The sequence below is a fragment of the Rattus norvegicus genome, chromosome 8 (assembly GCF_021556685.1).
Source record: "Rattus norvegicus strain SHRSP/BbbUtx chromosome 8, alternate assembly SHRSP_T2T, whole genome shotgun sequence".
NCBI lineage: Eukaryota > Metazoa > Chordata > Mammalia > Rodentia > Muridae > Rattus > Rattus norvegicus.
This window is the reverse complement of record NC_141541.1, coordinates 88497448-88520316: the sequence shown is the minus strand read 5'-3', so window position 1 is coordinate 88520316 and position 22869 is coordinate 88497448. Positions and strand designations below refer to the sequence as shown.

The 22869-nt window shown below is 43.0% G+C and overlaps 1 protein-coding gene across 7 annotated transcripts in view; it reads left to right on the top strand.

Annotated features, from left to right (window-relative positions):
• Filip1 (filamin A interacting protein 1) overlaps positions 1–22869 on the top strand; it is a 161033-nt gene that overhangs the window by 132899 nt on the left and 5265 nt on the right. For 4 of the 7 annotated variants that reach the window (XM_087560480.1, NM_145682.2, XM_087560478.1 and 1 more), the window contains 2 exon segments: positions 8861–11666; positions 13139–13971. In XM_087560480.1, coding sequence (XP_087416606.1) covers positions 8861–11666; positions 13139–13345 — 3013 coding nt within the window. In that variant the 3' untranslated portion in view covers positions 13346–13971. 7 annotated transcript variants of the gene reach the window in all.

Here is a 22869-nt window from a genome sequence, read left to right as displayed (position 1 = left end):
CCGGAATGTGCCTGTTAATCCCCTGTGAAGTAAGAGGTTGAGCAGAGCCTGCTGCTGTTGAACAAACTTCAGTACCTCCTTATTTAAAAAAAAAAAAAGACCTAGAAACAAAAGGTAAGGAAGCGGAGATCTGCTGTGATTTAAGCACTGGTACTTCAGTCCATGGCTTTTCATTCGTCATGAGGCTTCCTTGGCAGTGAACTCTTTTTCTTTAGTTACTACAGAGCCTCTGAATTCCAAGAGGCTGGATTTGGACATGTGTAGTGTCTTGACTAACTGACAAGGACTGTAGGGACCACAGGCTTTCAGAACACGGCTACAGGTTCTCCTCATGTGGATGGTGACAACCCTCGAAAACCCCGCTTAATGTGATTGTCCCTGATGCTTCAGAACCTTTGACTGAAACCAGCCAGGATGCACCTTGCTGTGGTAGGATGAATACTGATTTTTTTTTTTCTGACGGAGGAGGTGGGGGTGAAATCTCATTCTGCAGAAACCACGGGCTGTTTGTGTCAGAGCTGAAAACTTTATCTTTTACCATTAGTTTAACTGATGTGCTCTGAATGTCTGAGTGCTTCTAACAGGAAGCCTTCCTACGCAGTGTGTATAGTTCCTGATTTATAATTCTTGATAAGCAAAATCAAGACAAACGATGCTAATGAAGTTGCTCTCGGCATTTTTGCTGTTCTATTTGTGTGCACGTGCTGCAGATCTTCCCCCCTGCAATGTGGAATCTTGTAAAAGTTGGCAGTGATTGGGATGCAGGGCTCTAAGAAAAGCCTTGTTTGTTCTGAAACACTTGAGTGGAGCAACGATATCAGATACTTAAGCAAAGAGGTTTGGTTTTAAGTGGGTCTGGGGGTGAAGTACGGACTGCATTAAACGATCGTGGAAAAACATTCAGCTTTAGCAGTTTTTTTTTTTTTAATGTTGAGGAACATTGAGTGCAGCAAAGCGTATCAAGAGAATCAGTTTATAGTTAGTGGTCAGCGGTGCTGGACGGTGCCGTGTTTCAGAAGAGTCTAGTTTTCAGTCTTATTTCAGATTCACATGACTTGTTTGGAAGAAGTTTGAACATAAGGATGTATGGCATGGTCTACACTGTCAGATTTAATTTGTGAAACTACATTGTTAATATATTTTTGTCTCTGGGCTAAAAGATCTGATTTTTAGATTTTTTTTTCCTCCTCTTGTTGGTTTTAAAGTCCCAAGAATGGCTTAAATAATGATTGAGCAAATCTTATCATACTTATAAAAATATTTAATAAATCTTCACATAAGCATATTTTTAAGAATGTTTATCATTCCAAAGAGGGGGAAGGATTGCTCCTCTGAGTTAAGACATGCATTACTATGAATGATTTTATGCATTTGCTAAATTTGCTATTTAATTTACGTCTTTTATTTTAAACAAATCATATGAAAATGAATTTACCCATAACAAATCTGATGACTATACCTTAATGAAAAGCTTTACAATGTCTGTATTTGGGGAGCTCCCCAGATGAGTAAGTTAAAAACACTGACTCTTGCGCTTTACTCTATACATGCATGTGCCCAGTAAAATGAGATCACGGATACTTTTGATACTTGCTTTCATTTGTCTGATTATTCCTGGGAAGTCCCCATCCACCCTCATATTCTGTATGACCATAGCAAATCCCTTGGGAGAGAGGGCCCACACCGACAGGAGGATCCATGTGACGTCAGAAGCTGGACACTTCTGTGCGTCTTCATAGCCTTTACTGTTGCTGGCAACCCTGAGGAAACCTCTCGCGGTGCTTACATGGAAGGGGAGAGTGTTCTGTGGTTGTGAAGCACGTGTGTCCCCTGTTGTGTTTTGTAAAACCCAGTGTAATGCAGCAGGAGTACCTCAGTGGGCCTAGCCAAGGTGTCCCCCTGAACAACTAAGCCACATCAGACTTAGTATGAAGAAGATTTACTGGTGGGAAAAGAAGAGAACCTGGAAAAGGGTAGAGGCAGAGAAAGAAGGGGGGCAGAAAAGGGCAGAAAGAGAGAGGAAGAGGCTGGCCTAGAACATGTGGGGAAGAAAGAGGAGAGAAAAAGAGACAGAAAGAACGGGTTTGGGTAGCCAAGCGGTCCTTCTTATAAGCCTAATTGGCGAGCACATGGCAGGCACAGATGCCAGCGGTTACTAGGTAGCTGTTGGGCGGAACCTAGCAGAATTGCCAACATCCCCTGGATGGAGCATCTCAATTGGGTATGATGAACTTAGGCAACGAGTCAATCCAGACATTGTACACTGGGACTAGTTAGCCAGGAGGGGGACCTTATTCTGGTTCTCACAGAGATACCCTACGGTTTATACCTCTGACAGCAGGAGGAGAGTATCAGGAGCAATGACAAAAGTGTAAGTAAGGACGTTCACTGTCCATTTTTCCATCCTGGGCTGTCTCTTGCTAGGCTATACTTACAGTGTAACAACACTTTCCCTGTTCCTTAAAAATGACTTGAAAAATTATTAGTAGAACATAGTCCACTGTGTGATGTTAGGTAGAGGGCATTCAACTATCCTTGTTGATTTAGAATAAATTTATGTTTTACACTGGTGTGTAAATATAGGCAGTGTGCTTATAGCAAGTAATGAATCCTATAATCTTTATGGAGGATAATTTGCTATTATCTGTGCAAGAGTGTGTGCGTGTGGTGTGTGCATGTGGTGTGTGTGTTTGTGTGTGGGGGGGTGTGCATGTGGTGTGTGTGTGTTTGTGTGTAGGTGTGTATATGCATGTGGTGTGTGTTTGTGTGTGTGTGTGTGTGTGTGTGTGTGTGCATGTGGTGTGTGTGTGTTTAAGTTGCTGTACATTTTAAACATAAATTACTATGGGCTTAACTTACCAATCAGTTTAGTTTGTTGTGAGCTGTTTGCCTGACTCACAGAGGATCCAAAATGCAGATTCTTTGTATTAACTAGTCAGGGTTCCTAGAGTAACAGAACTTAGAGAATAAATCTCTCTCCTCTATCTGTCTGTCTGCCTGTCTGTATCTGTCTCTGTCTCTGTTTCTCTGTCTCTCTGTGCAAAGAGTTAAAGCTTCTTTCTTCCATGTCCATATATAGATTTCCAGCACAAAGTGAGGCCCAGATTAGAGGTGGGTTTTCCCAGCTTGAAGGCTCTGGATTAAAGGTATATCTTCCCGTTCAAAATCTGGATCATCTTACTTCAAATTAAGCAAAGGTCCCTTACAGGTGTGCCTCTCCATTTTGGGGTTATAGTTAGTTCTAGATGTAATGTAGTTGACAACTAACACTATTCATCGCATGCTTTTTAAAAGCAATTAGTGACTAAACCTTTAGACACAGTATTTATATGTCTCTTCTAGGGCAGAATTACATATAACTCCTCAATGGAGTGGAATTTCAAGGTGCTCTGCCTGTGATCTGTGGATCATTATTTAAATTACTTGGTTTATACCATCAAATTATGCATAATAACATTGCTCGTTATTTTTCAGTTTAGAGGCCGTGGTTTTACAATATAAAATTATGACCGACTACAGGCTGTCTAAAACATAACGAAGTAAGAGAAACTCACAAAAGTTGCCAGCAAGAAGTCGGCTTTAAATTTTTCTTCTCTTTCAGTTTTGTGTCACTAAATTCTTTGGCTCTTTACTGTGGCCTAGGGTCAAAGATTTAGAGAGGATGGTTTAAAATTGTAGTGGTCTTCACATGAAGGGGAAAAGGAAAAGTATATAATGGTGTCATAAATACATCCTCACTAACAAGGGAAGACAAAACAAACCCAAAGACATGAGCTGGTGGGACAGGGCCAGCTGGTAAAGCTACTTGCTGCCTGATGACTTGAATTCAATCCTTGTGACCTACATGGTGGCAAGAGAGAACCAATCCCATATTGTCCTCTGTCCTTCATTGCATGCTGCGCCTGCACCCCACCTACCACACACACATACACATAATAAATGAGGGATTTAATTTTAATAGACTTATAAAGACCAAAAGCTTGTGTCCTATTATGAAAGACACGCCATTTCTTTATGTATCCAAAATGGCTCTATAGTTCACAATTGTCAGAGCCAGGTCTAGGGAGAGGCAAGTGGGATGCTCACGTTCGTGTAAACTTCAAGAAGTTGCCAGAGTACCCAGAATCGAGATGTACTATATTTTAGAAACACAAATCCACGATGGAGAAAATGTCAGCGCTGCAGATGAATGCAGGATCCAGCTCTGAAAAACCATGTCCCATCCCACTCCCGTGCAGCACACTGAGGATATAAGGTTATTTCTGGATAATTATATTAGTCACTGACTCGAAGAACAAGGGTAAGTTATTAAAAAGAGGCTCTCCTTCCTCCGTCATGTGATAAAGCCATGCCTCATCGTGTGAACAAGCGGCTTACCTCTGGACTACTCTCTAGTTGGGGGAAAGAATGCATTGTGATTAAAGTCTTCAAATTGCATGCAAGCTTGGCTCTTTTGACGTTCATTCATCTTTAATTACTATCACGCCCTTGCTAGTTTGAACCTGCTGTCTCCTTTGAAGAGAGAGGCGTAACAAGAGAGCAGAGAGTAGGGGGCGGTGTACAAAAATATCAAGCTGAGAGGAGGGGGAATTAGGATGATGTGCTGGAGAAGAAGCCCAGGGTGATTTCAGTAACATTGTCAGTTCACAATGGGGAAGCTGGTAAGAGACGAATGCCAGGAGACAATTGGTGTTTGGGAAAACGGTTGAAAAGTGGAAGCATCAAGGTTGTTGAGGGAAAAGACCCACAAAATCTTTCATCATATGTTTTCAAGGAAAAGTGAGGACAGATACAGGTCCCTACATCAGAAGCAAAACAGACTCATTATTGCTTCAAAAATGGATGTTGGTCATCACCTCTCCACTATTCTTTGAAAGAATATATCCTTTGTTAAAAAAGAAAGAAAGAAAGAAAGAAAGAAAGAAAGAAAGAAAGAAGGGAAGAAAGAAAGAAAGAAAGAAAGAAAGAAAGAAAGAAAGAAAGAAAGAAAGAAAGAGGGGTGGGGTGGCTGGAGAGATGGCTCAGTGGTCAAGAGCACTGAGGTCTTGAGTTCAATTCCCAGCAACCACATAGTGGTTCAAAACCATCTGTAATGGGACCCGATGCCCTTTGCTGGTGTGTCTGAAGATAGCCAGAGTGTACTCATACAAATAAAATAAATAAATCTCTTTTTTTTTAAAAGGAAAAAAGATAAATTCACAAATACGTGTGGACTAAAATAAAGAATATTTTTAGAACCTAAGTTAGACTATATCAAATAAAAATTAATAAAAGAGGGCTGGAGAGATGGCTCAGTGGTTAAGAGCACTGACTGCTCTTCTAGAGGTCCTGAGTTCAAATCCCAGCAACCACATGGTGGCTCCCAACCATCTGTAATGGGATCTGGTGCCCTCTTCTGGTGTGTCATGACAGCTGCAATGTACTGATATAAATAATAAATAAGTAAATTTAAAAAAAATAAAAAATTTAAAAAATTAATAGAAGAATGATAACCACAGACAACAGAATACCGTGATGCGCTAAGGATGGTTGAAATATCAGTAATGAAGGGAAGTGAAACTTGGGGAAACAAGGAGTAGTTAAAAATTCAAAGGAGAATTAAAAACTTTCATACGGAAAGTTTCAAGCAGTTTCAAAGATAAGGTGATTCGTGTCCCGAACCCCTGGGCACCGTTGCTTAGCTTCCACACTGAGTTGTTCCCCACCATCCTGCTTCTAGCCACTCCTCCTGTCAGAATGTGTTGATATGAATCTCACATTCATTTCAGTCTTCATTCATCAATACTTCAATATGTATTGCTAAAAGATAATGTTTTTTAAATATTATTTAAAATCTACAGTCAAATCTCAAATTTGCTAGTCCCTGGACAACACAAATTTCCTAATTGTCTCATTGAAATGAAGTTTAAATATGAACCTGAAAGGGTATATTGGTATATCTCCTAAATTTATTAGAGTCTATAGATAACATTGATGGTTTTGATGCTTTTAATTTTATTTTAGTGTGTACATGATTCTCATGTTTTTTACATTAAAATTTATCTGTTGAAGAATCTAGGTTCCTTATTGCATAAACTGCCCATGGCTTGGGTTTGTCATTGTGATGTCATTTAGCAGTTTCTTGCTCTGATCTTTCTGATTACCTACTAATTAGTTAGAGGGGTGTGATGCAATCCAGGCTCTACTTTCGCAGTGAGAATATTTCATAGATGATAAATGTACACTGTGCCTGGCAGGTTCCCTTCTGAGGGACACTGATAAGAGTTACCCCCCATCCATTACTTCAACATGGATTGTAGACGTGTGCCATGTCATTATATATTAATATATATTAATAATGGTATGTTATCATTGAGCCTTTTATCAACTGGACTACTGCCATGAAGGAAAACAAAAAGCTTTAAATGAAAGGAGACTGTTAGGTGATCTCTCTCTCTCTCTCTCTCTCTCTCTCTTACACACACACACACACACACACACACACACAAATATCTGTGTATCTATAGCTGTATCATCTATATTTACCTAAATCATCTATATTTATCTGTATCTATATCATCTATATCAAACATTAAAAAATTGATCTTGTTTCCACTTTTTTCTCTTATTTCTCCCGAGTGGTAAAACCTAGCTTGTGTTCTCTCTCTCTCTCTCTCTCTCTCTCTCTCTCTCTCTCTCTCTCTCTCTCTCCTGACTCCTTCTTTTAAATCACCCAGATTTCTGGAAATAGAAGAGATCAAAGGTGGGCAGGAGTGGGCACCTGGAGTCAGATCAGAGGGATTTGCAGCAATCCATGGGCAGTAATTGGGTTTGGAACCTATTTTGAAGATGGAAATGATAAGACTTACCAAGAAAATGAGTGTGGGGATAGAAGAGAGAGAGAAAAATACAAAGTGCCTTTAAGTTTTGGGCCTAAATATCTGAAAAGATTGACGTGAGGAATATTCATTAGGGGAAGAGCGTGAGCTCAGAGGAGACAAAGAATGAACTCCAGTGGATACAGCAGCTAATTGAATGACAGTGTCGGTGCTAGTGAATGGATGGCTGACAGCAGGAGGGAGGTCCTGAGAGCATTTGGCAGGCCTTGTGCATTGACCTGACTTTTTATTAGTGATTGGGGTCATTTTTTCATTGACACAAATGCAAGGTATGAGCTTAAGCATTGGGCGAAGAAAACAATTCAAAGGGAGTCTTGACAATGGCAGGAGAGATTGGTTGACCCGTTCAGGTTAAAGTTAACCTAAACCGAGTCTTGTAAATTTGATGTGTCCAGTCAGGATCTCTTTAAGGGATAGTATTGCTACCAAAATACAATGTTTGCTTAAAAACAGATCTAATTCAAATCCCAACCAGCCCATCCCAATTATGTGTCTTCAATTAAGTTCAACAGTTTCTCTTATTTATAAAAATGGTATGATCACATTCAAAATGAGAATTAAGTGAAATAAAAAAAAATACAGGAATACCTTTCTGTGTTAACTGTTGCCAAAGGTAGAACTTCTTGAAATGTATTAAGATGTAGCAGGTCTCTAGAACCTCAAACATTATGTCCCTAGAAGTATTCTTCTGCACCACTGTCCCAGCTGCATCGGGAAATGTCAATGTCCCTTTCTTCATCTTTCTCCATTCTGGGTTCCCCTTCTTCCCCTGCTTATGTGTTAGGTCACCAAGCAGGTTTCTTTTTTTTTTTTTTTAATCATAATTGAATCATTCTGTTAGCCCAATAAGAGCAAATGGTCTTAAATGCCCTTCTACTCATGCCAAGAGACATTCAGTGACGCTGCTACAGGATCACTCATGGCACTCTGTGGGATTTAAAAGCAAGCTTTTCTTTTTTGTTTTAAACAGAACAATATATTCGATAAATTCCATAAAAAAAACCCTCTTAGACATCACCATAACAATTTCTATAATAATCCTATGACAATCGATTTTAAGTGATTTTTATAAATATGCCCAAACATTCATTGTACAAGGCAATGAGAGACATTTCTATGCACTTGGTTAACGGTTGGCCTTGTCATAAGCATGAAACAAACCCTTCTAAAGAATAAGGCCGTAAAATATACTGAAAGAATAAAATGTACTTAAACACATGATAGTGGCTTTTGTAACCTGCACCTCTTAATTAACATAATAGTTTCTGAAGTGTATTCTTACGTTGATTGATGGTGACTGATTTTAATTTTAACTCTGATTTATGGGTGTTCAGAGATAACCATTAACATGTTAAGACCTGATGATGGTTTGGCGATTTAGAGCATTTTTTTGTGCAGCCATAAAGACTGAAGTTCAGATCCCAACACCCATACCACAAGCTGGGTACCTAACAAATGTTTGCTAACTACAGCTCTGAGGAGTCTGATGTCTCTGTGCACACGTGTCTACATACACAGACACACATGCAGACATACAAAGTTTGAAGAATTGCTATGTTAAATGACCAAAACAAGAAAGATGAATCTCTCTTCCTTTCTGAGGCTATACATAAACAACATGGAGAAAGCATACTTCATACCTACAAAATATAATTCCTGTAGCTGCCACATGGTTTTTGTGTGTGTGTGGGGGGGGGTGGTCATCATTAAGATTTCTTTTTTAAATTGATGATTTCATAAATTCATAAAACAGAAACAAGCGCCCTCTGAACCCGTCTCATGTCCCCTACTAGTCACTGCCCCTCCCCAAGGGGAACTGCTATCCTGACTTCTCATTAGTTTTGCCGATAGCCACGGGTGAGCCATACTTTTCTGAAGCTTAAGAGGGACCACGGTGCAGCATTTTGGCTATCTAAGGCTGTATTTGCTGATTGTATTTGATGATTACTCTCCTAACATGGAGCTGGCATTTTGTTTCTTAGGTTGAAAAAGCTCCTTGAACAAGAAAAAGCTTACCAAGCCCGCAAAGAAAAGGAAAACGCTAAGCGGCTCAACAAACTTCGAGATGAGCTTGTGAAGCTCAAGTCCTTCGCCCTCATGTTGGTGGACGAGAGGCAGATGCACATCGAGCAACTGGGCCTGCAGAGTCAGAAAGTCCAGGACCTCACTCAGAAGCTGAGGGAGGAGGAAGAAAAACTCAAAGCGGTCACTTACAAATCCAAGGAAGACCGCCAGAAGCTGCTCAAGTTAGAAGTGGACTTCGAACACAAGGCCTCGAGGTTTTCCCAGGAGCACGAAGAGATGAACGCCAAATTGGCGAATCAAGAATCTCACAACCGGCAACTTCGACTCAAACTGGTTGGCTTATCGCAAAGGATTGAGGAGCTGGAAGAGACCAATAAAAGCCTTCAGAAGGCAGAGGAAGAGCTCCAGGAGCTGAGAGAGAAAATTGCCAAAGGGGAATGTGGAAACTCCAGTCTCATGGCGGAAGTGGAGAGTCTGCGCAAGCGCGTGCTTGAGATGGAGGGCAAGGATGAAGAGATCACGAAGACCGAGGCCCAGTGCCGGGAGCTGAAGAAGAAGCTCCAAGAGGAAGAACACCACAGCAAGGAACTTAGACTAGAAGTGGAGAAGCTGCAGAAGAGGATGTCTGAGCTGGAGAAGCTGGAGGAAGCGTTCAGCCGGAGTAAGTCGGAATGCACCCAGCTCCATCTGAACCTGGAGAAGGAGAAGAACCTAACCAAAGACCTGCTGAACGAGCTGGAGGTGGTCAAGAGTCGAGTTAAAGAACTCGAATGCTCCGAGAGTAGACTGGAGAAGGCCGAGTTAAGCCTCAAAGATGACCTTACAAAGCTGAAGTCCTTCACTGTGATGCTGGTGGATGAGAGGAAAAATATGATGGAGAAAATAAAGCAAGAAGAGAGGAAAGTGGATGGGTTGAATAAAAACTTTAAGGTGGAGCAGGGAAAAGTCATGGATGTGACGGAAAAGCTAATCGAGGAAAGCAAGAAGCTTTTAAAACTCAAATCTGAAATGGAGGAAAAGGAGTACAGTCTGACAAAGGAGAGGGATGAGCTGATGGGTAAACTGAGGAGCGAAGAAGAAAGGTCCTGTGAACTGAGCTGCAGTGTAGACTTACTAAAGAAGCGGCTTGATGGCATAGAGGAGGTAGAAAGGGAAATAAACCGAGGTAGGTCGTGCAAGGGGTCTGAGTTCACCTGCCCGGAAGACAATAAGATCAGAGAACTAACGCTTGAAATCGAGAGACTGAAGAAACGGCTCCAGCAGTTGGAGGTGGTGGAGGGGGACTTGATGAAGACCGAGGACGAATATGACCAGTTGGAGCAGAAGTTCAGAACCGAGCAGGATAAGGCAAACTTCCTCTCCCAGCAGCTCGAGGAAATCAAACACCAAATGGCCAAGCACAAAGCCATAGAGAAAGGGGAGGCCGTGAGCCAGGAAGCCGAACTGCGACACAGGTTTCGGCTGGAGGAGGCTAAAAGTCGTGATTTACAGGCCGAGGTGCAGGCTCTCAAGGAGAAGATCCACGAGCTGATGAACAAGGAAGACCAGCTGTCTCAGCTCCAAGTCGACTATTCGGTCCTTCAGCAAAGATTTATGGAAGAAGAAACTAAGAACAAGAACATGGGGAGGGAGGTCCTCAATCTGACCAAGGAGCTAGAGCTTTCCAAGCGCTACAGCCGAGCTCTCAGGCCGAGTGGGAACGGCCGAAGGATGGTGGACGTGCCTGTGGCCTCCACTGGGGTGCAGACCGAGGCGGTGTGCGGGGATGCTGCGGAGGAGGAGACCCCGGCTGTGTTCATTCGCAAATCCTTCCAGGAGGAAAATCACATCATGAGTAATCTTCGACAGGTAGGCCTGAAGAAACCCATGGAACGGTCCTCGGTCCTCGACAGGTATCCCCCAGCAGCGAATGAGCTCACCATGAGGAAGTCTTGGATTCCTTGGATGAGAAAAAGAGAAAACGGTCCTTCCACTCCGCAGGAGAAAGGGCCCAGGCCAAACCAGGGTGCAGGGCACCCCGGGGAGCTGGTCCTAGCACCAAAGCAGGGCCAGCCCCTACACATCCGTGTGACACCAGATCATGAGAACAGCACTGCCACCCTGGAGATCACAAGCCCCACATCTGAAGAGTTTTTCTCTAGTACCACCGTCATTCCTACCTTAGGCAACCAGAAACCAAGAATAACCATTATTCCATCACCCAATGTCATGTCGCAAAAGCCCAAAAGTGCAGATCCTACTCTCGGCCCAGAACGAGCCATGTCCCCTGTCACGATTACTACTATTTCCAGAGAGAAGAGCCCGGAAGGTGGAAGGAGCGCCTTTGCCGACAGGCCTGCATCCCCCATCCAAATCATGACGGTGTCAACATCTGCAGCTCCCACTGAAATCGCTGTCTCTCCTGAATCTCAGGAAGTGCCTATGGGAAGGACTATCCTCAAAGTCACCCCGGAAAAACAAACTGTTCCAGCCCCCGTGCGGAAGTACAACTCCAATGCTAATATCATCACCACGGAAGACAATAAAATTCACATTCACCTGGGTTCTCAGTTTAAGCGATCTCCTGGGCCTGCCGCTGAAGGCGTGAGCCCAGTTATCACCGTCCGGCCTGTCAACGTGACAGCGGAGAAGGAGGTTTCTACAGGCACAGTCCTTCGCTCTCCCAGGAACCACCTCTCTTCAAGACCCGGTGCTAGCAAAGTGACCAGCACTATAACTATAACCCCGGTCACAACGTCATCCACACGAGGAACCCAATCAGTGGTGAGTACAGCAGGACCCAGAGAAAAGCACAAGCGGGGGTGGGGGGTGGGGGTGGGGGGGCTGGAGAGACTAGCCAGCTCCTGCACAGAAAGGAAACCCCTGCCTCTGCCTGTAACCCGATGTTTCCCGGAAGGGTACCTATACAGAAATAATAAGGCTCTTACCTAGAAATGAAAATTCTCATTTTGACAAATTGAGCCAATTTTAAGGAAGCATTTCATTTATTTATGGAGACTCCATAACATATTTACAAAGAATCTCTGAAAATGGTGCTACAGAATAACCATAAGGTTTAAAATGTGATTTTTTTAATGTTCAAAATATTTAAAAACAAACAAACAAACAGTCCAATAGCAGAGTTAAAACTGCTTCCAGGTGTGTTTCTATAGTGTAAAGGCACGGCCACAGCCATTCTTCATTACAAAAATTAAGACCACAAGATTTTCATATTAGAATCTTTTCAACAAAACATGACTCTATATGTCTAAAGAAATCTGTATTTTATTTAACAACATCTTGTGAAGTGCATATGACACTGTAAACAGGGACATACTGAAAACAGAACTGAAAACCAGGTGTGGTGGTATAGGCTAGGAATTCTAGCACTCAGGAAATGGGCAAGAGGGTTGCAGGTTTCAGCCCAGCTTAGACTACGTAGTAGGAACATACCTCGAAAGGAAGAGTGGGAAGGCAGAAATTAAAAGATTTCACAACAGAATGCATGCAGGCGGTGGCTTGGGGGTTCCAGTCTTTGCTATGTAAGTAGGGCGAGAAATGTAAGATTTGCTGGACATGACAGTAAGCAAAGTGACACCTGTGAAATGCCTGGGAGATGCTGTCCATGTCCCTTGAGTAGCTTCAGATCTGGACTTCAGAAGGGACTGGTGGCTAAGGACTTTGGGGCTTGGATGCATGGAATACAAGCAAGGGTATTCTCAGGGTAAACTGTGGGAACTTCAATAAAAGGGCCGAGACTAGGGCATGACGACCCATCTAGAAGGCAGGCAGGGTCGAAGGAACCATCAAGAGAAACAAAGGTGTCATTAGAGCTTGGAAGCATCAGTGAGACTCATACGGAGACCAAAGCAGTGCACTGCAAGAAACACTGTAAGAGGGTGGGCGTAGTCAGGGTGCCAATTAAAACAGAAGTCTGATGTCATTAACAGGTGAATAGAGCCACTTCCTTTGAAAGGGCAGAATGGAAGGCAGTGGCACATCTAGGCCTTGAGGTTATCCTCTGTCAGGGTAGAGGATGGGAACTAAGGTTTGAGAGGGAAACTCAGCATAGATGTTTCAAGAACACAGAAAGGGTAGGAGCGGTTAGGTGCAGACTCCAGCTTTCTCAGTCCTTTTCCCTGGCGTGGGTTGTTGTGAATCCCCCTTCGTGGCAGGAATTACGCTAATAAACAGGTTTAAGGCAAAACTGGGCAAACTCACCAACGTATCCCTTTTGTCTGTGTTTTCTCTTCCAGTCAGGACAAGATGGGTCATCTCAGCGGCCTACCCCCACCCGCATTCCTATGTCAAAAGGTATGAAAGCTGGAAAGCCAGTAGTGGCAGCCTCAGGAGCAGGAAATCTGACCAAATTCCAGCCTCGAGCTGAGACTCAGTCTATGAAAATAGAGCTGAAGAAATCTGCAGCCAGCAGCACTGCCTCTCTTGGAGGGGGGAAGGGCTGAGGGCAGTGGCTAAGGGGGTATGTTGTAAGGATGCTACTGCTGCAGTGGAAACAAACCTTCCTCTGTGCCAACCCTTTCCTTGTACTACTAATTTAAGTTTTAAATATCTTGTTTATAAAATAACCATTTAATAGCCATGCACCCCCCTCCCATTTTGTGCATCTGTTTCAATGCAGGGGAATAGAATTAATTAGCAGAATTTCTGTTTGCTGAATGTTCTGTTGAAGATGTTGGTCCAGTTCAGTTTTACTTCTAGCATGTGGCCCCATTCAAGGTAGCTCACGAGTTGTGAAGCCCTCAATATCGTCACCGGAGAGATTTGAGGACCACATTACATATGCTCCCAAAGGCTGGCTCCCAATTTTCCTAATTGTAAGCCAACTTTAATAGACTCAGTTCTGTGATTTTTTTTTCCAAAAAAAAAATATTTTGAAATAGGACAGAGTTTAACAGTTGTCATTTTGCACTATCAAGCCATGAGTTTGATATATGGGTTATAAGAAAAGAATACTTTCAGAGCTATCACAGGGTCTCTAAACTTTTGGAAAAACAAAAGCCCCTAATATGACCTCAGGAAACAATTTGAACATGAAATAAAATGGAAATGAACTGTGGAATCTTAAAAAGAGAGTTTGATTTATTTGTGTGTGTTGGTGTGTATTCTAAAAATTGTGGCTAGCTCAAACCACCCCCAGCAGCCATCTCCTAGACAATAACTTTGAACCACTAGGATCAGAGTTATGCTCTCTCCTAGTGTGCAATTGGTTGAAATCGTAGAGTTGTAGGATAGCGCTGCTGAGGGGCCCTTTAAAAGCTCAGCAGAAACAGTGCTGAATAAAAAACCAGCGGAAAGCAAATGTAGGCATTCTAATGCCAAGGAAAAAGTGACATCATCCATGGCTTAATTGAATTTAACATTTTCCTCGGTGAAGTGCGGATTCTATTTGCAGATGTAGAACAGATCATGATTTGGGGTGCGTGTGTGTGCCTGCCGGTGTGTGAGGTGTGGGGAAGGACTTTATTATGGCTGCCAGTTTTACTCATGTTTGAATAATTTTCTTTAATTGTCAAGCATGCTCTAATAAGCATGGAACGGAGTGTAAACATGGAGTGCCGTGTGCCTGGGACATTAACCTTGAAGAAGTAGAGTGTTTCATGGTCATATAACCATGAATGAGCTCACGGCTGGTCAACTACAGCTTAGCATACCACTGTCGCATGCAGGCCATGCCGCTGCCAGACTATCTGAGCCACACAGATAAACTTCATAAAATTAGAGCAACTACAGGCTTTCAGATTTGTTCATTCCTATTTCTGACTTCTTCAGTGTCCCCAATCATGTGGGGTAGCACACACTTTGGGTGTCTAAGCAAGGCAAATTGGAAAAGGAAGATGTATGCTTGGTTTCCAGACGGAACCAGTGTTTCTCTTGATGAAGAGGCACTTCTGCATTCCTCTCTGCACCAAACGCCTTACATCCTGCAGAACATGGACTGAACGTATGTGTGATGGCGGGTGTCTCCATCTCCAATCATTTGCACACAGGTTAGGTGAATCTGTCACCTGCTGCCCATTGGTTCTCAGCGTTTACATTAAATATGTGTAGCAAACCCTGTTAACAGCAATCCAGAATGCTGGTTCTGGAAGGTCAAAGAAAAATAGAGGTTAGCTAAGATGTGTGGATGATCATTGGACACATTTTTAACAAGACGTTTTGCCACTTAGAACACTGACTTGCGTTTCTAGAGGGATTTTTCTCCATTCTCATCAATGGACAGCCAACCTTTCAAAGACAGGACAGTCGTGGTTTTACGAGTGCCTACTGTGTGTTCATGAGGCATTCACAGTTGCTGCTCTATGACACACTTTGTTGGAGCAATGGCAGTGTCAACCTCGACTCTGCCTGCCCTCCTTTAAGTGACTGACGATCTCAGGATCTCAGTGTTGCTCGCCCATCCTCTTGCTTTCACCTGCCCACATTATGGCTACCTCACTTCCTCTTGGAAGTTCACGGCACCCCTGGGAGAGAGCTCAGGAAGGCTTAACAGTGAATGAACAGGGTGTAGATCCGGCATAGAGCCGTGTACAAAGCACAACCTGTAAGAAACCTTGGCAGAACAATACATAGTCACTTCAGAAATGGCAAAACGGAACTGCTGGGGAAGTTTCTCTTTGTAATTCTAGAAGCAGCTGTGCACTTATTGAATACCTTTGTTTCGAAGTCCACTTCAGAAGTGGAATGCATGGGGGACAGACAGGGAGTGGAGGATTAAATGCAGCCTTACTCTCCTTGGTAAATGTTTTTTAAGATGCTACTTAATGTGCTTTCGTAAGGAGTGAATGGGCTAAAAACTTAGACTCTTTCCTGTGTTAGTAACCCTATTGTATATGCTAAAATAAAAGCGGTCTCATAATGGTTGATGTGTACAACTGCTATTTGGATCCTGCAGTGAGAAACTCTAAGAGGTGGGACACACGTGTCATTTGCAGAGTTCGCTGAGATAATGCTTCCTAGGGATGTGCCAGTACAACCCACACAGCTACAGGGGGGATCCTGGTCGCCCACGTCTGTGAATCAACTGCCTATATTGACTGTCTCACGACACCATGGTGGCTACCATGCATGGTCCCAGGCATACTCTGTGGGCCGCTGTGCAGCGTCCTTGTCACATTGATGCTGTGGGCTCCATAGCTAGGTCATTTGCTTAAATGGGTTTGCTGGCTTCCTATCAGGTTTGTGGGAGGACAGGTTAATGGGTAGCAGTGGGGTCTCTCATGAGATGCTAGCATAGTCACCAAGGGTACTCACAGATCCCTTACTTGGTTGTTTCCAAGAACAAAGTCCAGACTCAGCACTCAGGTGTAGCCTAAGGACAGTGTAATTTCGGTGATGAAACAGGCCCAGGAGTACGAGATGTGAAGAAGACTTGGATTTCTCAGGAATTCGGAATACCGAGGGAAGAGTGAGACTGAGCAAAACCGTGGGACTATCAGTGAGAGGAGCACATGGGGCTGCTGAGGTGGTCCTGCGCTGGGCAGTTGTAGACCAGCGTAATGCCCTAGCGTGATATGAAGCCATAAACAAGAAGAAGAGATGTGTGTCAGAGGCTGAAGATGAGAGAGGGGGAGGGGGGGAGGGAGGGAGAGAAAAGAGAAGGAGGAGGAGGAAGAGGGGAGGAGGAAGAAGAGTAACAAAGAGATGGGCATAGGGGACATTTAAAAATCCATCCAAATGTGATATTTCCCTTCCACATCTGCCAGGGTCTCATCATTAGTTATCTCTTCATCTCTGTTCTCCCTCCTTCCTCCCTTCCTCTCTCTTTCCCTCCATCCCTCCCTCCCCTTCTCTGTCTTCTCTCTTTCTCTCTCTCCACCTCCCTCTCTCCATAAGTGCTCTAGAACTGTCCTACACTCCCAGCCCCAGATTCCCCTTTTACCTGCCATTTCTACATAGGCTAGAAATACATTCCATCGTCTTCAAGTTTAGCCAACCTTTCCGTTCATCTGAGCAGGCCTCTGCAGTTCCCACGGTCTCCACCCATGTCTATCTAAGCCATCGATGGGACAGTTTACATCTCCTGCCTCTGCTTTCATCCTGCACACGTATCCTTAACATTTTATCGTTTTTAATCATGTGCATGTGTGTGGGTAAGAGCCCTTGAAAGCAGGTGCCCTTCATAGGCCAGAGACGTTGGATCCCTCCAAGACGGAGCTAACCGTGGCTATGAGCCGTCGTCATCTTAGGTGCTGTGAATTAGTTGGCCTTCAGCCCTCTGCCAAGCCATCTCTCCAGCCTCAACATTTTCTTTTTAAAAAGTTAATTCATGCACATTGCCTTTGTTGTTTAAGTACCAAGCGCATGGTGGACAGCAATAAAATACTTGTCGTTCTTTACCTGTTCCTTCTGACCCAAGGTTTTCCTTGGGGACACTTTCTCCAACTCTGACCCATTTCAGTAAACATTTTTTTCCATATTTGTAAACAAGGTCTTCGTAGTCTAAACCTCTTATTTCTAGATTTTAGGTATATTGCCTTCCTATTATGGTCTTGGTGGTGACCATTTAGGCTTCTAACTTTTTCCCTTTAACCATCCTCTCACCGTGGTCATACCACATCATCTTTTGGATATAGGAGTTAGATGTTTAAGTGTTTATAAAATGTGTACACTGGAAATTTGAGTATGGTTCCCTGCTGAACCCAGTCGTACACTCACTAGCAGTGCGTTCTCTTCCTCCTGACACTTCTTCCAAGGAATAATTGCTTTAATCTTTCATCTGTTTGGTTTTTTTTATGTATCTATTTTAGTTTTCCCAAACACCCCATTTGATCTGCCAAACACTGATCAGTAATTTTTCCGACACTTAAACACAGCAGTTTTCTATTTCCTCCCACAGGCCTTCCTAGTGCAGCCCCGCTTCTCTCAAGCTGGACTGGTTGTCCTCCAAGACTGCTGCCCAGCTGTTGTCCTTTTGCCTGAACTGAATCCAACCTCACCTCTCTTCTGATTGGTTTCCTTCCTCTCCCCTCCCCTTCCTTCCCCTCCCCTTCCCTTCCCTTCCCCTCCCCTCCTCTCCTCTCTTCCTTTCCTCTCCTGTCCTGTCCTCTCTGGTCCTCTCCTCTCCTGTCCTGTCCTCTTCTCCCTTCCTCTTCCCCCACAAGAAGGAGGTTCAAGGACAACTTTCAGGAATTGATGCTCTCTTCCTGCCACAGGTTCCAGGGACCTAACTCTGGTCAGCAGACTTGTGTGCTTCGAGCGTTTTAACTTGCTTTTATCTCCCAAGCCCTAGACCCCAGTTTTTTATTCTTTATCTTTCATGTCTTTGTGCCAACATACCCTTCTTCCGTGTTTTAAAATGCACTTTCCTATAGATTCTATAGAAAGAGCACCTGTACCCTGAAGCAGGTTCTAGAACAAGGGGGTGGGCGAGATGTACCTCCCTGTTCCCACGTGTCAACTTTCCATGACCTTGTTCAGCCTATGCTGCCCATTGTTGTGCCTACAGCCAGGGTGTTTTAGATCAGTCCCCCACCCCCGGAAAATAATTGTCTCTAGAATATAACTAAACATCTTTATTTTACGTCTATGGACGTTTTGTTTGCGTGTGTGACTGTGCAGTATAATACCTGGTGCCAATGGTGGCTAAAGAGGAACTGGACTGTTGCTAAGTTACACGTGGTTATGAGCCACTGTGTGGTTGCCAGGAAATGAACCAAGGTCCTCTGGAAGAACAGCCAGTGCTGCAGGGCCACCTCCAGCCCCCCCCACATTGTTTGTTTGTTTGTTTGTTTGTTTGTTGTTGTTACCTCATTGGAACCTGGTGCTCAATGATGATGCTAGAGTGAGTACCCGAGATCTGGTCACCTGTTTTTGCCTCTCTGGTGCTGGGACTACAAGCACACTGACATGATTTGCATCCCAGGGATCCAGCTCAAGTTCTCATGGTTGCCCAGCCATGAGACTTCATGGACTGAGCTGTCTTCCTAGCCCCAAGTTCTAAAATGTATTTTAGGGTTGTATGTATGTGTACCCCATACGTGCAGGAGCATACAGAGGTCACAAGAAGGTATCAGATTCCTTAGAAGAGTGGTTCTTAGCCCTCCTAATGCTGCACTCCTTTAACATGCCTCCTCGTGGAGTGGTGACTCCCTCCACCCCCACCCCATCCCGACCATATATTATTTTCATTGCTACTTCATAACTGTAATTTTGTGACCGTTATGAATCACAGTGTAAACATCCAATATGCAGGGTATCTGATATGCAACCCCTGTGAAAGGGGTTCGACGTCCCCTGCCCCCAAAGGAATTTTGATCCACTACATGAGAACTGCTACCCTAGATAGACAAAGAGTAGCATGAGGTTAAGAGCCACACTGTGAAAGCTGAGAATTAAACCCAGACAGTCTACAAGAGCGGCAAGCACCTCTAACTACTGAACCATCTCTCTAGAACCTCCGCCCAAACCGTTCTAAATTTAAAGATAGATTTAAACATTTAGCCTATGTGCCTGAAAGAACAGAACCTGGGTATCACGGACTCAAAATGTACATATTTCTCATCATTCTGTCTATAGAGAATGTTATATTTGAGAGAAGCAGTTCGAATTTGCTTGTCCTGGGATTGGCTTGCCTGAAAAATAAATTATTAGGCATAACTATTGGTGACTCCTGTAGCCTGGAGCTGATGGCGGAGGAGGAAGTGTTTTGGAAGGAATCAGATAAAGGGTCCAGTGGTTATGAAACCCCAAGAGGGATTATATCATCTGGTTCAAAAGTTTTCTGGAACAAATGACAGAACTGATTATCGGAAGTACTTTTAATTAGCTGAGCTGAATCCAAAAGGAGGCGTACAAGTCCAAGCCAACAGAGGAAGTTTATTGAACTTCCTATTTAAAACAGATGTTCTATCGGGGGCCCTGAATGTGCTAATAGGATTGTATCCCGATGTAGTTCATGGGACTCGGAAATGCCAAAAACAACCCTCCCCCAAACAAAACAAAACAAAAAACAAAACAAAAACAAACAAAAAACAAAACAAAACAAAAACAAACAAAAAACAATACCTAAGCGTTCTCCCTTCTGAATGGCATACGGGACATTTGTTGAGCATTTCTGCAGGTGGGTAAGTTACTTGGAGGGTTGCAAGTTCAAAGATGAAGTTTAGAAGCTTGGGAAGGGGAAGAACTAAGCAGGTATGCTTCCTTCAGAGTCCCTGGTAGGGAGGGAGTCACTGAACATGTGGGCAGGTTGGTGGGCTGGTGTGGTAACAACCACAAGGACATGTACTCCGTAAGTTGATGTAAAATTTTCTGTGAACAAAGCCGTCTTCCTCACTAGACGTAAAGCCTCGCTACAAGGTGAGATGCCACAGTGCTCTGTCTTCAGTGTGTGTACCTAGCACACAGCCATTGCACTGGTTTGGTCAAACCAACTAGAGGGGACCTTTAAAATGCAGAGTCCCTTGCAGATAACTTGGCAGAGTAAACAGCATTGCCTGGGAGGAGATCAGGCCTTTTGCTGGAGGGTATCTTTCCCACTGGGTAGCCAACATGCTCTCCTGGGAAGAAGCAGAATTCCAACATGCTGTTAAGTTGTCCTACTCCAGCATTCAAGGGGATGCTCCCCGGAATTTCTCCCCAAATCCCACCGCATTGGAACCCACACCATCTGGTTGGCTAGAATTTCTGTGAACCACTCACAAGAGAATGGGTTCTAAGTAAGGTCGGCAGTCAAGTGAAACTCGGAATCAGTGAACTATCTAACAGTGTAATCAAAGAACGGGTTAGTACCCTCCCAGGGCAATGTCGGAATAGCAGTAGTGGGTTTATGTTTTGGCAAATTGTCAAAAGTATAGAAAAATCCAGTGTCATCTACATGCATATGATAGTCAAAGTTTAAAGAGCTTTTTCTTTCAATTGAAAAAAAAAGAAAAGAAAATTATATTGATAAGTGCCTGGGTATCAGGGGCCGCAAATTTAAGTGTTTTTGTTATTTTGAGTTTGCTGATAGTTGATAAGTAACTATGAAACTGGTCTTTAGTGTCTATTAAATACTTGACAAATTATAAATAATCCAAAGATGTATTTATAGAAAGAAAAACTTCTTATGGAATTGTCATAAGACAATTCCTGGTCATAATAACCTCTCCTCAGAGACCCCAAGTGACTGACACTTCGGTTCTTTTCTCGGACAAAATGAAAGCCTAGGAAGAGATGGGAAATATTTGTCAAGTTTGTTACCAACAACAACAAAATTGAAATAGGTTTTTAAAAATTACATTACTTATGCACTTATTTATTTCTCCCACCACTGTGTGTGTGTGTGTGTGTGTGTGTGTGTGTGTGTGTGCGCACCATAGAACATATAAGTTGGTCATAGAACAACTTATGAGAGTCTCTTCTGTCTCCTATTTGGGTCCTGGAAATCAAACTCAAGCCATTAAACTTCATTCATCTCACTGAACAATCTTTCTGGCCTCTCAACAATTTCTTTTAAAAAACTATTTAATGAACATTTTCAAAACCTTATGCTGTGCAATATTTATTTCTCACAATTTCGGGTATTAGATGAGTGATTCCTATTTGAGTTCATTTGCTACTTAGGGGGAAAGAGATCATAAGAAGTTACAGATAGTAGACGTTTTTAATTATGAACGTACAGTTTGTATGCACAACCACCTGTTATTTGGAAGTTTTGAGTATTTCTGACAGTCTACTATAAATATGCACACTTACCCATCGATTGCTACTTTGCTAATTGGCATATAATCAAGAAGACATAAAGCGAGACCATGATATTGCTTCCTTTGTGTAAACCCTCTGCGGACCGCTTTGCCAAACATGCGTTCTAACAAGATTGCTGCTGTTGGACTGCACGGCACTAGAGTTAAGAGAAGGAGACTGCAGGAATGGGGAAGCTTGCACTCAGGAAGGTGTTGTAAACGCTGAGAAATGTTAGTCCCACAAGGGACCCTAAAGTGATTGCTGGAACCTTTACTGTTTACCCGGGATGAGAACAAGGATTCTAAGTTACATCACACTGGGAATGACTCTGGATTCCTCTCTGAGCTTTGTTTCTGATTCTTTAAGGGGGGAAACGGAAGATACTGACATCCTGTAGAAGGGATTTGTGACGCAGGTCCCTTGAGGATTCTTTGATGCATACTATATAGTTTTTTAAGCAGTGACCAGAAAATAGCATTTTCATCCTAGATGATGACTTATACATAATATTAAATGCTTTTACTTTTCTGGCTTGAGGATAGATACATTTTTAGAGACTTTCTTAAAAGTGTTTCAGGTCTAGAGAAAATTGTATATATGTATTTATTTTTATTTCTTGCCTTTCTATATGTATATTATTTAAGCTGTGGGAAGCCTTCATTGGTAAACTGTCTTAAGTACAAGATTATTTTTGTGCTTCATATAAACTTTGTTTTGTTTAAAGCCAAACTCAAGTCAAAAGGCCGAGAAAGGGAATGAAAATATCTCCACCTAGTGGCTCCACGAGGTAATTAATGAAACCAAAATCCAAAAGCGTTTTCTGTAGAGGATCATCCACCATGCACTTTAGCATGAACTGTGTCTACGGTGAAATGCAATTTAGTTAATATTTACATAAGTAAAATAAAGTTCAGGTAATATGCACTTATAATTAAAGTGAAAACAATATGTGGAAATACTATTTGTTAGTTCTTTTTTGGGGGGAGTGCAGGGTGGGGTGGGTTGAGGGGTGCTGGGCTGGGGAAGAGTTGAGGAAGGAGCTCAGAGCCTTTCAAGTGCTAGGCAAACATGCTACAACCGTGCTACCCAACAGCTGCTCTTCGTGTTTTTGCAAATGCTGATATATGTTTCTTTTTTCTGCTTTGCCTACGCTCAGTGACCATAGAGCTGTGTCTTCTCACCAAGCTAGCTCTCTGCTTGCCGCTGGGTACTAACTCTGAACATGGTTTCTAAATGACTGAATGAAAAAATGTGGTGATCCAAGTTCATGAGGGCATAAGGGCTCATATAAAAGGAAGACCAA